The sequence below is a fragment of the Atractosteus spatula genome, chromosome 2, assembly GCF_055471065.1.
Source record: "Atractosteus spatula isolate fAtrSpa1 chromosome 2, fAtrSpa1.hap1, whole genome shotgun sequence".
Taxonomy (NCBI): Eukaryota; Metazoa; Chordata; class Actinopteri; order Semionotiformes; family Lepisosteidae; genus Atractosteus; species Atractosteus spatula.
Window position 1 is genome coordinate 30,592,327 of NC_142707.1, and position 13,725 is coordinate 30,606,051.

General features: G+C 37.8%; 1 protein-coding gene across 1 annotated transcript; it reads left to right on the forward strand.

Annotated features, from left to right (window-relative positions):
* Window positions 1-117: 117 nt before the first annotated feature.
* mtfr2 (mitochondrial fission regulator 2) lies at window positions 118-12,952 on the forward strand. Its single transcript, XM_088908841.1, has 7 exons — window positions 118-209; window positions 621-725; window positions 2,025-2,149; window positions 3,865-4,082; window positions 4,480-4,792; window positions 6,035-6,215; window positions 12,812-12,952. The coding sequence occupies exons 1-7, from the start codon at window positions 138-140 to the stop codon at window positions 12,905-12,907; spliced, it is 1,110 nt and encodes a 369-aa protein (XP_088764967.1). The 5' UTR covers window positions 118-137; the 3' UTR covers window positions 12,908-12,952.
* Window positions 12,953-13,725: the final 773 nt, after the last annotated feature.

Here is a 13,725-nt window from a genome sequence, read left to right on the forward strand (position 1 = left end):
TTTTGTTCATTCATATTTAACCTTCGGATGATGAAATTAATTTGCCAACTTCTCCTTCTCTTTCAAGCACTGGCGAAGATTTCCCGTGTCACAGCAGGGAGCAAAATTCTTACTTTGTTTGGTTGCCATTGTTTTAAATGTCTCTCTTTGCGGATCTGTTAGACATTTTACGATACATACTTGATTATTTTGGAGTTCCACCTGATATGGTAAGCTTTCACCATCTTTTAACTTTTCCCCTAATGTTAGAATTAACAAAACATTGTTCAGAAAATAACGTTTTACGTAATGATCTTTGCGGTTGTTTATAATCAACGTCGAATTTGCATACAAATAGTAATAACTTTTCATAAAGTAAAGGCCTATAGAGATGGGGATTGCTTTACTCTTTGTATATTAACAAATTAAACAAATTAATTCAGAGATTCCATTTTGTTTGTCGTTGTCTTATTGTAATTTTGTGACAAAGCCCAGGAGAGAGATGTAAAGGGTTTCATGCTGACAAATATTATAGTAATAGGGTGAAAAAAATGAAAGTTGTATGTACTGTAAATAGCTTCAACTGGCAAAAGTTTGCTTCTAGAGTATTGCATTCTGTCTCTGGTTGCTTTTCTCCCCAGCTCCTGCCAGTATGGGAGAATCAACTCTGTGGCCAGTACCGTAGTATTATCCGTATGATTGGAACAAATCTTCCTTTAAGTCCCTGTCCAAGGGTTCATTTTCAGGTTTGTGTTATTATTCTTCAACACTATCAGGAAGTAAAATAAATCAAATGCAAGGCGGTTGACAGGAACGACTTGCATTTGCTTTTTACAGTCCTCTTACAGACAGCTTTCATGTGGTGATTCCCATGGACCTGAATTATGTATCTGAAACGCTTAGGGAAACTGGTCCATAAAACCTGTTATACTATAGAAGTGCTGTTTGTTTGTGGATTATGGAAATCCCATTGCTGTGGGGAAATGCTGCAGGTAGAATGGCCTTCTATTATTTTTAAGCTTTGTTCTTGTGCCATACAATATAGTAAAATTCATTGGTATCATTTTTATTTACAAAGTCTTTTATGATTTTTTTAACAAGAAGAAAACCGCAGTTCACTGAGGTCTTGCCTCATATTCAGACATATTTCCCCGCCAGTGAGTTTGTGACTGCCAGCGTCTTTGCTGGGGGTATTATTGTGTACAGAATGAAAATGCAAGACCTTTACCTAAATACCCATTAAACATGCTTGGTTCTCAAAGAGCCTAATATTGTTTCAAGCTTGCCTCATGCTGTTATACAGAACTGACATCACTAGGTTAAGAATTTGCTCGAAAAAGAGTCTGAAATCAGCAGTTCTGGTACCAGCAGTTCAGTCAGGAGTGAAGAAGTATGAATTGCTGTTGTTTAAAAGAGTATGTGACACTACCAGTTGGATCTGTAGCTTCCATGGAGTATTTCTTTACCTGGCTAAAAAAATGTAATTGCAGTTGAAACTCCTGTTTTCACTAACATGAGGTGACATCTCTTCTACAACTTTCCTGATTAACATTCTTAATCTTAAGTACTCATGAACTCTTTAGAATTATTTGTATAGTTTTTTGATGTAGGCCAGTGGTACACAACTCTGATCCAGAAGAGTCAGAAAGTTTCTGGTTTTCCTTCCATTTGAGCTTTTAATTACCTAATTAATTGGAGGAAAAGTTGCCAATCTACTGTACCTTTCCTTGTTATTAAAAAGCTAGAGATTTACAGAGACCCTCCTCTGGATAACAGCTCTTGAGTACAGGAGTTGGGCACTCCCTACTTGGACATAGTAGTTGCCTAAAATCTAGGTCTTGCAAGCAACTCTTTCATAACAAGTAAATGACAGTTGCTGCCTACTTGTGTCTTTGTGTGATTGTCATCCAACATAAAGGCAGCTTAATGAGGTCATCCTGTTTTTTTTAAGAAAACATCTCTTCAAAATACCAACAGCTAAATTACAAAATACAAGGTACTGGATTGAAACACTTAGTAACTTGAAGGTGCTTTTTCTTGAACAGATCCCTCTGCAGGCACATGCGCGACCGAGCACTCTCAACTCTTCAGATGAGAACTGTGCTGTACCCTCTTTTGCAGATGTGATGTGGGTAGCACATGATGAGGGTGAATCGTATGCAAGGCTCAGGTAATTGAAAAACATATCTGCGACATGTGAGTCAGACTATAACAAGGAACCTGAGGTCTCTGCATGGTTGCTAGTCATTTACTGTATGCACTGCTCAGGCTGAGGACCCATTCATGCCTTGATCTAAGGAGATTTCAGAGAACCAAAGAAAAAGACAGTGGTTCTCATGGCTGAAGTGGGTTACAAAGCCTTTTCAATAAATGTGGGGCACCATTACAATGTCAGACAGATAATCTCCAAATATGCCTCAGTGTTTCTACTCATTGATTCGTGATTTCAATCTATGGAAGACATGCCTGAAGCCATTTTGCAGTTGGGATTGGCCATCTCAGTTAGAATCTAAATACCATTGATATGTTATGGCAGAACCTGAAGTTTTTCATGCAAGGAAACCCTCAAATGTCACAAACCTGAAGAAGTTCTTTAAGTAAGAGTGTCCCAAAATTCCTAAAAGCTGGTGCAAAAGACTGATGAACAGCTACTGTACAAGAAAAGCCAAATTCATTGCTGATCACAAAGGTGCCATTGCTTATTGTTGAGCCATTTTAATTAAATCCAAATATATATCTTTGTCATACATTTACTTTTTGTCTCAAGACTTTAACAATTGTTCTAGGTCAAAATATCTGGATGGGGACCAATCAAAAGGCTTCTCAAACCTTTGCACCTTTCGTGTGCGCTGTATAACTTCAGTGATGAATGTACTGTAGTTGTTAACTGTATATCCAAATGTTCTCAGTTGAACTTTTTCTATAAGATTATTTTATGTAAATAATGAGTTTTTTACACTATTTATAAAAGGTTCTAATTTGTTTTCTAAAGACATTATAAAATGATGCACACTCTTGGCTGTACAATATGGCCCTATGTACAAAGTAATATAAATGATTTAACACACAATTTGCATTCTCTGAGTGAAGATCACACAGGAGTAAGTGCGCCACAGTACTTGTCAAGAAACTGCAATTATCAAAATATGTGCTCTTACTAGTGCAATGAAGATTTTCACCTAATAAGCAGCTCTTATTGTTAAAATAGGCTTTTTAAGGAATATCAAAAAGCGGTAAACCATTTATAATTTTATCAAAAAACTCAAGATTTGTTAAAACTTGTGGTCTGAGCACGAGTGTCTAGTCACTGCAGAACTCCACTTGCAGCGATTGATGGCAACCTGACTACACAAACTTAAATCCTGGATCCTCACTTGCTTTCCTTCCGGCAGGCTCATCTTTATATTACAACATTTCAGCAGGGCATCACACATTCTCCTGTCACCGCAAGCTGTTCTTATATGAGCAGCAGCATGAGGACCTGACAGCCATGCCATGGATATTCTACTTGCCAGGCATGCACCCCATAGTTGTTGGGTGATATGGGACAACGCGTGACGTACAGAGCTCAGAGGCACATGCTTGTCCAGGCTCTAAGAGAGGAATCCTACAAGACCGCATGTGCAACCTGGTGCACAATTGTGTTGCAGCGTCTTTTGCTGTGGCTGCACACACTGCTACTTTGTGACTCACAGTATACGCCTCATTTTAATTTCAGGTATATTGTGTTTAATTACAAATGCTAATCAGCATTATGCATTTACCAATTGGCCACAAAAAAAGCCATTTTCCCGACAACTGTGTGAACTTGATACAGTTATCAGTTTTTTTTCCGATGTACAGTATATGATAATATCTAACCCTGGCGTTTGTTTAATTTTCAAGGAATGAGGTTCGTCCTCTTGATGACAAGTCTGTAGCTCCATTTTTCACCGCCCCACCAACTTGTTTATCAGTTCCATCCCACCATGCACAGCGAGTGTTAGAGAAAAAAACAACCCAGCCTCCTACAAACAGTGACGCCTTAAAGAAGATCACAGCCCTGGAGGATGAGCTCCTCAGGCTACGGGCACAAATTGCTATGATCGTAACCACACCACCTGGTAAGAGTTGTGTTCAAACTGTTTTTTTTAAACTTCCCATTTATAGCTTTGCTATAGCAAAATCTTGTCATTTACCAAACCGCTTTGCGTGTGTTACAAAGATTTTTTTTGTAATTTTTGTTTTAACAGTTAATGTGATAAATAGTAGATTACTACATTGTTTTGGCTAGACTCCATTTTATTTAATATTTATTTTATATTGGGGGGTGATGCTTTTGGGATTCTTGTAGCAATTGTATCTGCAATAGAAATGCTTAACTAGTGTTTTATGTAATTGGACTGACTAATGGTAAAAGTCAAATATTTGTTGCTACGTGACTTCAGGATTCTTTATTGAAAGTTTTATTGAAGTTGGGAGGAGAAAAGTATTGTTCAAGTAATTGTTTTTGTGTTGCAGGTCCTCTCTGTTCTGAATATGAAAGTGCTCTGGCTCCTGGTACCCCCAGGATGTCTCGTCTTCCTCAGGTGTTAACCTCTACTCCCGTCCCAGCTCCTCCACGTGCTCCCCCTCCTCTGGCACCTCCTTTGCCGCCAGCACCCAGCTGTGCGACACCAGACCTTTCTGTTACTGACTTAATCAGACAGCGTCGGGCAGCCAGCAGAACTGAGCAGAGCCACAGAGAAAGGGCATTACCCTCCTCCTCCAGTCTCCCCAGCATGTTGGACGTCCTAAAGGATATGAATAAGGTTCGGCTGCGGACAGTAGAGAGGTATACTATGTTTCAAGAGTTTTACCCTTTTTGTTTCAGGTTTGCTTAATACTGGTATCAACGTTCAGGCAAGGAACGTCTGGTACTGTTGACGTGTTGTCCAGTTCTTAAATACCCTTCCGTAAGAAGTATCTAGTGAGGTCAGTTAGGGCTTTAATTGAATTAAAATCACTAAGGTGTGAAGACCATCTTCCTAGACTGAGATTTCCCAAGTATCCCTTTTGTGAGGTTTAACATATCAGATACATTATGGTTTAAAATATCTTCCATAAATAGTGTGCGGTTCAAGGACTACACAGTTTTTAATACACAGCTTGATTTTGGTATAGCGCTAGTCCCTTCATATTGGACAGGTCTTCAGTGAAACTTCAATGTGATGATCACAGCCCCAAGTTATTCACTTTTATGTTCCATAAGGTCTGTCTTCTGGGACTTCTTAAACAAACTGACTTTTAGTTACCCCTTCCAGCATTTATTTGTTGTGCATTTTGCAAAAGGCCATTTGGTAGTCTGTTGTTCACCAGAGTGTACTTATCTTATCAATTTTGCAACAAGATACTGTTCACATAGAAATACCTCAAAGGCAAGGAAATGGTTCTACCATTTTTGCTCCAAAACAGTTGCTGCATGGAAGCAATTAGCAGAAAAGTCTGTTGAAGTGTGATTACCTTATGGATTTTGCTAAAATACAAGACCTTGGACAGGAGTTAAGATTGCACAATCTTCTCTAGGTCCATTGAGCAGTATGTTATTTTGGCCTTAATTCACTGAACTAAGCTCCATTTAATTTTTTTTTGGTGGATTCTAAAACTCAAATTAAAAAAGAAAAATTTTAGGGATAGATTTGTATTTAAGGTACTATGGAAAACACATGAAGACTAATTCATTTGTTAGATTTCTAATTTGAGATTTTTCTTGATTGTTAACTGCATATGATGAGATACTTACATAAACGTGATTGTTCTTAACTATCATACAAGATTTATCCTCAGCAGTGGTAAACTTGGTTATTTATGAAAAATGTTGATAACTTTATCTTGTGCTATGATATGGCCATGTACTTATACCTTAATTGAGGTTTTGATATTGAATATGTGTCTTCATTATTTTTTTAAAAAACACTAATATAGCAATGAATGATTGCTGTACACTTTTGCAGAGTGTTTGGGTTCATCTGCTTTAGACTTTACCGATTTGTGATCCCTGGGAAATGTTTATTTCTTCTTTACCTTTATACTGTAGGTCCCCGGGAGGAACGCCAGTAATGAAGAAAGACAAGAAAATAATCACTTCTGCAGACCCAGCCGCACTGATTGCGGCTGCTCTGAAAAGAAAATTTGCGCACAAATATAAAGAGGACTCCTTTGACAAAGAAAATCGATCGTTTGAGACCTCACCTTTTGGCAGTCCAGAGATTCCCAGAGTAAGTACTCATTTTGTTTTTTGCCAATATAAAACTTTTTTTTGGGCTGAAAATCAAGGGGGAGTAAATGCTTGATGAATGTCATCTTGTTCTTCTTTGTGTAATGCCAGTAGACCCCACGTGGTGGTGCTAATAATCTAGTGGAAACGGATTATGAACTGATTATTCAGAAACAAATTTGTGCATTCTAAGATGCAAATGTCTACAGACTTCCTACTGTTCATTGGGATCGATTGGTCCTACTACTCTCAGTGCATCTTACTCTTTACATGTAGACTTTATATCATGATTTTACAGACTTGTTTACCAAGTTGTTTAGGCTCATGGCAAAAAAAAAAGCTTTTGGTAGAGTTTTATTTACCTCACCTGTGTTGGGTGAGTTAAATATTAGTTCAAGACTACATATGATGTTAGGTACAGGATGTCATGTAATAAGTACATAATCTAATCTTGAAATATGTGCCAAGTCTTGCACAACGTTCGACACAGCCAGCACAAAGCAACACTGTTTGGACTTTGGTGACCAATTGTCAAAAGTACACAATAGAAGCTGTAAAGTAAACTGGAAGAAAATACAGTACATAGGAACAGAGCAATGCACAGTTGTATGCAAAAGTTTTGGCACCCCTGGCCAAATTACATGTTTTGTTGATTTTCTAAGTGAAAAGAAGTTAATACAACCTCTGCAGTAAACAAACTTACACTTGACATATTTCTGTTAATTTTAATGCACAGTTACTTTTTGCTGAATTTAACAGATTGAAAAAAATAAAACAGTAAATGTGGCATGTGCAAACGTTTGGACACCCCTCCAGTTGATCCACTAGTGATATTTGTTTGTAAGGTTCAGAAATATTCTTAGGTCGTCTTGCACAGCATATTTGAGATCTACCCACAGATTTTCAATAATATTCAAGCCTGCAGACTGTGAAGGACATTCCAAAACCTTAATCTTTCATTTCTTGAAGTAGTTCATGGTTGATTTTGAGGTATGTTTTGGATCATTGTCTTGTTGTAATGTCCAACCTCTTTTCAGCTTCAGTTTCTTCACTGACTGTGGGACATTAGCTTGCAGGATTTGTTGATACTTGGTAGAATCCATTCTTCCCTCTACCCGCACAATATTTCCTGTGCGACTGGCTGCCACACAACCCCAAAGCATAATAGATCCATCCCCATGCTTAACAGTTGGCAAGGTGTTCTTCTCTTCAAATGCTTCTCATTTTTTTCTCCAAACATACCTTTGGTGATTGTAGCCAAAGAGTTCAATTTTTACTTCATCAGACCACAGCACTTGGTTCTAAAACACCTCTGGCTTATAAGTGTTGTTTTGCAACTTGACATTGACTTTTGTGATGAGATCGAAGGTAATGTTTTCTTCTGATGACACTTCCAGATCATGTTTGTATAAGCAACCTGGCACAGTGGACCAGTGCACCACTACTCCCGTGCCAGCTAAACCTTCCTGCAGGTCCTTCGCAGTGATATGGGGGTCTACGAGCAGTTCTATCGGAGAGTTTTCTTGGTTTTCCAGATCTTGTCTTGACTTCAACAGTTCCGATTAACTTCCATTTCTTAATGACATTTCGGACAGTGGAAATTACAAGCTGTAAGCGTTTAGATATCTTTTTATAGCCTTCCCTAGCTTTGTAAGAGTTAATTATCTTTGTTTTTTGATCCTCAGTCAGCTGCTTCGAGGAGCCCATGGTTGTTGAGTGTAAGCACAACACCCTGAGAGGTTCAAAGAGTCAGAGAATTTATTAAGCCCTGGCATTGTCATCACCTGACTTAGATTAAGGCCTAACGAGTCAATTAAGTTCTGAGACCTTACAAACAAATAACACTAGTGGATCAACTAGAGGGGTGCCCAAACGTTTGCACATGCCACATTTACTGTTTTATTTTTTTCAATCTGTTAAATTTAGCAAATAAATAGTAACTGCATTAAAATTTGAAGACATATGTCAAGTTTACGTTTCTTCGCTGCAGAGGTTGTGTTAACTTCTTTTCACTTAGAAAATCAACGAAACATGTAATTTGGCCGGGGGTGCCCAAACTTTTGCATACAACTATAATGATACCACTCCCATATCCCAGTAAAGCAGGTTTTATTGGCCTTTCTGCAGAGCCAAGTATAAAGCACCTACCAAAACCATACAATAGAGATACCACCCTATGTAGGAGGAGACAATTAAGAGCCCATCCTAATCAGAAATTCTGGAGTTTACTTTGTCTCTTTGGAGCACTTTAGTAATCAGTGGCACAGGACAAGTCAACCTTTCATTAATGCTAACCAGCAAGTTATCTGCTTGGCACGAGGAAAGAATCTCTGGAAAAAGTTACTAGAAACACAGATCTTGCCGTAAACGTTTTGCAGTTCCAGAGCTGGGTAGAAAGTACTGCAACCGACTGTCATCTTCAATGATGATAAAAGATCTGGTGGTTGTCAAAAGTCATCTGTATCCAAAAATCTGGTAAAGAACCAAATGAAGTATGAAGTTAACCTACAATGATCAGTGACTAGATATTTGAAGACCCTGAAGTGCCTAATTCTATAGCATAACACCAGATAGAAAGAGGGGAGAGAAAGTCTTAAATGTTGATCAAGCAGTATTTTGGCAAATCTTATGAGCAGTGTATGACATAGTTTGGCACACGGGCCTGCTTTTCAAACTATCGAGTCCTTTGGTTACAAGTGATGTTATTGAACTGCTTCTCCAGGACAGTTCAAGGTGCATAGGAGTGAGAGTAGAAGAACTGAATACTCCAGAACGTCTTTTTTAGCTCCAGCCTTTTGTTGTTCATGCAAGTTTTGCAACCTGCAGGGTTAATCTGAGCTGGAGAAGACTTGAAGAGATAGTGTTGTAATTAATTACAACTAATGTAAGACATGGTGCCTTCAGCTTAGCACCAGCTAGATTTCCTGTGGCGTTTCCCATCAGCATCACTTCAGGGCTAAGAGGAAACTGAACATATACGCTGGAGGCTGAAGGATGAAGCATACCTGTTTTTCTAGGCAATGCTTTGATCAAATATTCACATGTGAGACCCATCCAACTAAGGTCTAATCTGCACTAGCTGCAGTTTTGATGTTTTTAACATGTGACTAGTGTCCGTCTGCCCCTTCTGTTACGTGCTTATTGTAGTCAATGCTGCAGTCTACACTGGCAACGTGCGTAGTACATCAGAAGTTCAGCAAAGCATAACCATGAATCTTGTTACAGTACATTTCTTTATGCTTCAAGTCTGTATATACGCATCTACATTTAGAGTGTAAAAATGCATCAGTCAGATATATTTTTTTTTCATTCAAATATGATTGCCATTGCCCACTGCTTCCAAGGGTGCTGATGAGCCAAATTTGCATTAGTTTTCCCGATCTGTCATTTCAAATCCTGTGACTGAAGTGGATGATGCTTTGATCAGGCTGCAGGGCCAAGTAAACAGAGGTTGAAAACCACATATCGCATAGCACATAGTGCTTAATCATAAAATGCGTAAAATCAAAAGTCTTTAGGTGTAGTAGAGTTCATTGTTGTCTCAGGTGTGTTGCCGAGTACTTTCTGATCCAAGAATGAGCTATTATCAGATCCTGACAGGAATAGAACAGAAATAAAAGCTTTACATATATAGCCAATACCGCTAAAGCATTTTAATTTAAGGGAAAACAAATCTTGTCTTTCTGTTTTTTTTTAAACATGATTTAAACACCTTATTGATTTAAAAAAGTACAAGATGGTGTATATCACTTTAAACTGGTAGTTTTATCTAACATTTGCCAGATATTCTGACATTTGGTCAGAAAAAAGAAGCCAATTGAGTTGAATGTGTGTGTATTCAACATAGGAATGCAAAATCCACCCTATACAAATCCCTGGTAATTTTTTGTTCATATAAAAAGGTTTATGTTGTTTACTTCTTGCAAGCTGTGAGGAAAAGTCTGGCTGTGGCGGATAATCGTCAGATTACCAATTTCCGGCGCTAAAGTGTCTCCCTTAGCTTCCTCCAAAAGACTAGATCACTGGTTCTCAAATTTTTTGGACCAAGTACCACCTACAAGTCATCTTTTCATAGGAACCACAGAAAATCTCAATGACCAACATGAGCACACACTCACACACACATATAATAAAAATAGCACTGAGAACTTAAGATAATTTGGATCGTACCGCCTTGTAACCATTTTCCGGTGCTCGCTAACACTAGCAGTGCTGTCTGCGTCAGGCTCGGCAGCAGAGCTAGTGTAGAGATCCTGCAGTGCTGACTCTATATCTGAGGTCTTCCACAGCTGAGCTCAAGCACAAATTAAGTACACCAAGCTTACTTTTGTACAGTGACCTTTTCAGCACTCCAGCTGCACATCTTTAGTCACAGTACTCACCATGGTCAAGACCACCATGCTGGCAGCCTGGCAAGAAAGATCCTGTGAAGGGAAGAGTGGTATAGTATTCAAAACCAATCACAGACCATTTCCCCGTCACAGACTCTAATACCTGTCCTCGTAGTTTCAACCTCCCACTGCATCTTTGGGCTCTAATTCAATTAATAATTACACTTTTATATAGCGCTTTTCTGGACACTCCACTCAAAGCACTTTACAGGTAATGGGGACTCCCCTCCACCACCACCAATATGCATCATCCACCTAGATGATGCGACGGCAGCCATAGTGCACCAGAACGCTCTTCACAACCTATTCAGCTGAAGTTGTGGTGTTGAAGTTGTACATAATGTTGAGGAGTGCCTCTGCTGACTAAGTTCAGTGGTGGCTCTGGGAGTTCTACTTGGCATGTAAAGATGATATTGCTTGGCAAATATGCAAACACGAACTTGTATTCCTAGCCATTTCATTTCACTTCATGAAAACCGATCAGCGTAGCTGCAGTGTTTCCAGTTAATCTGTTTTATGTTCCCTTACGATCTGCTTTATCTGATTATTTTACAGCAGCACAAAACTCCCTTTAAAAAGCAGTTGGCAGCTATTACATTGCACGCGTGTATGGATATAGGAAGTTTACCTGTTGTATACTAACAAGAATACATGTATGAAAGGAAATGTTCTATGGAATTAGTCTGGTTAATCAGCATTTAAGACCCAGAAGGACAGGATAACAAGATGTAGGAGAAGCAAGAGAAAGAAATGAAGATAATGGAACAAAGAGCAACAGAGAGAAGGAAGAAAGGGAATATAAGAAGATGTTCCCTATGTATATCCTGATGAAAAGAATGACATAGGATATACATAGGTGCATAGGTTACAGGGTTAATATTCTGGATTTTCTGGGATAATGTAGGTAGAAAAATACTGTAAGTAGTGTTGCGTAATGTGTTGCGATGTTTAGTTTGTGTTATTTTTAATATAAATTTTGTTCTGTTTAGCCTCTGATTATCACTCTTCTGCCAAAGCTGTACCAGAGAACAAAACTCAGGTGCTTTAAATTATACCTACCACTCAGGCATATTCCTGATATTTGGTGGTTTTAATTACTTATTTTCCCTCTCTATTTTCCTCCCTTTCTGTACCAATATTTTAAATATAGTACTTGTGATGAAGATACATCTTTAGTCTATTGAAAATGATGATATTGGCAAAACTAACTCTACAGCCATATATCAGTTTGTAACCTGAAGGACTACAATGAGTGGACAGTGGGATTAGTGATGAGCATCACCTTTGAACTGTGCTTGAGGGATTTATGAGAGAAAACACTCTGTGGCTCAGAGGTTAAGTATAAAGCAGCTAGCCTTGTTTCATTATCAGATTGCTTTCTTTTAAGCAAGATAAGAAAATATTGAATAGTCTTATATTTCCAGAAAACACAAACTATTATCTTAATGTTCATAATTAACTGTCTGCTGCATATCAGATGAAACTGAAAACATGTCCTTTTCCAAATGCTGATTTGAATCCTAAAAAGTGTTCATGTTAGCTTGGATTATCTGTAAGGTAAAACCCCATAGGTAAAAGTCATGTTCAACTCAGGTGCTCCACAGCCATAAACAACCTGTAGGGAAAATATAAAGAGCTTTAGTGGCATAGTTCGTACAGAATGATGTGTATCTCTTGAGCTTGGGATTCCTACAGCTTTCTTTGTGAAGTCACAACAGATGTGATATCCTACCTTAATGATTAGGGTTCACTGTAAACATGTTTTCATTATGTAATTGTCTACATTAAGAGTTTTTTTCATTGGATTCTGGGATATCACTTTAAATTCTCCTCTCTGTTCAATCTTTGAGAATAAATCTGTGTGTTCTTGCCATAATACATAAAGTTTATTTTATTTATAATTTATTTTCAGTACAAGTTAGTCTTTAAGTTATTATATGGAGTGCCTGAATTTAGGATTTGCAAGTCCTATTCAAAAGGAATTTGTATGTTTCAATGGTTTTCTTCTCTGAAAATGTTTGTTGTACAATAAACTATAAAACGCAGTGATTTTGGTCAGCATTGGCTTTAAATAAAAGCATTGTTTTCTTTAATTCAGCTTCGAATTAAAAAATTGACTTTTGTTAAATTCTTAAGTTTGATGTTTGTAGCTGTCACTTAGTGTCTGAAGAATTTTACATATCAGTCTGACTTTTTTGTTTTTCAGCTTCCATATCAAGTCACGAAAGGCACTGGAAAGCTTCCACCTTTAAAATCGGACCTCCTGAATCAGACTCCTACAATAAGAGCTAATCGTACTTAAACCAGCGGTACTTCTTTTTTACATCAATGTTTTTACACACGACTATTGGGCTTGTTTAACTTTTATCATGCATTTTAGATATTTTATTATTCTTGATGTATATAAAGTAATGAGGATTGATTCTATACTGCCCTTTAAAGACTGTACATTTTGCTGTTAAGATATTTAGTATAATGGTTGTGGTCATACTGCTGTAGAATCACCTGCTCAATTTCAGTTGTTGGTTTGAAATGTATAAAATGTTCTTGTAAGAATGGAAAAACTTTGAACATTTGTTACAGAATAGAAGAATATCAACTGTTCTAACAATGCAATGATAGATATAATGCAGCTCATTTGTTTTCCTGTCAAACTAAAATGTAATGGTACAGACTGAGCCCATATTGTGTGAATTGTTTAATATCATTTGTGGATCCTTTGCATCTGGCACTGTGTAAGAGGGTTTTCATTGTCAGGCTGGGTATCGACTAAAGCCATACCTCAGTCTTCAGATTATGAATGTTCCCTCACATGGGCATGAAAGGCTGGCTTGAAACCAGTGAAAGCTAGTGTTATTTATATAAGGTAGGGAAGGCTGAGAGTAAAGATGCTACCTATGAAAAAGAACTGGGTGATTATACTGTCATATTTTTCTAAATATAGTGTGAGCAAGCAGTAAAAAACAGAATGCCAGGATAATAGAGATGTACGATTTAAATTGAGGGATGTTAAAATTGTGAAATCCACTATTAAGACCTCGTATAGAATAATCTGTACAATTGTGGTCTCCACATTTTGAAATGTTCAATGCTGACAGGCTGAAGGAACAGAACTTCTTT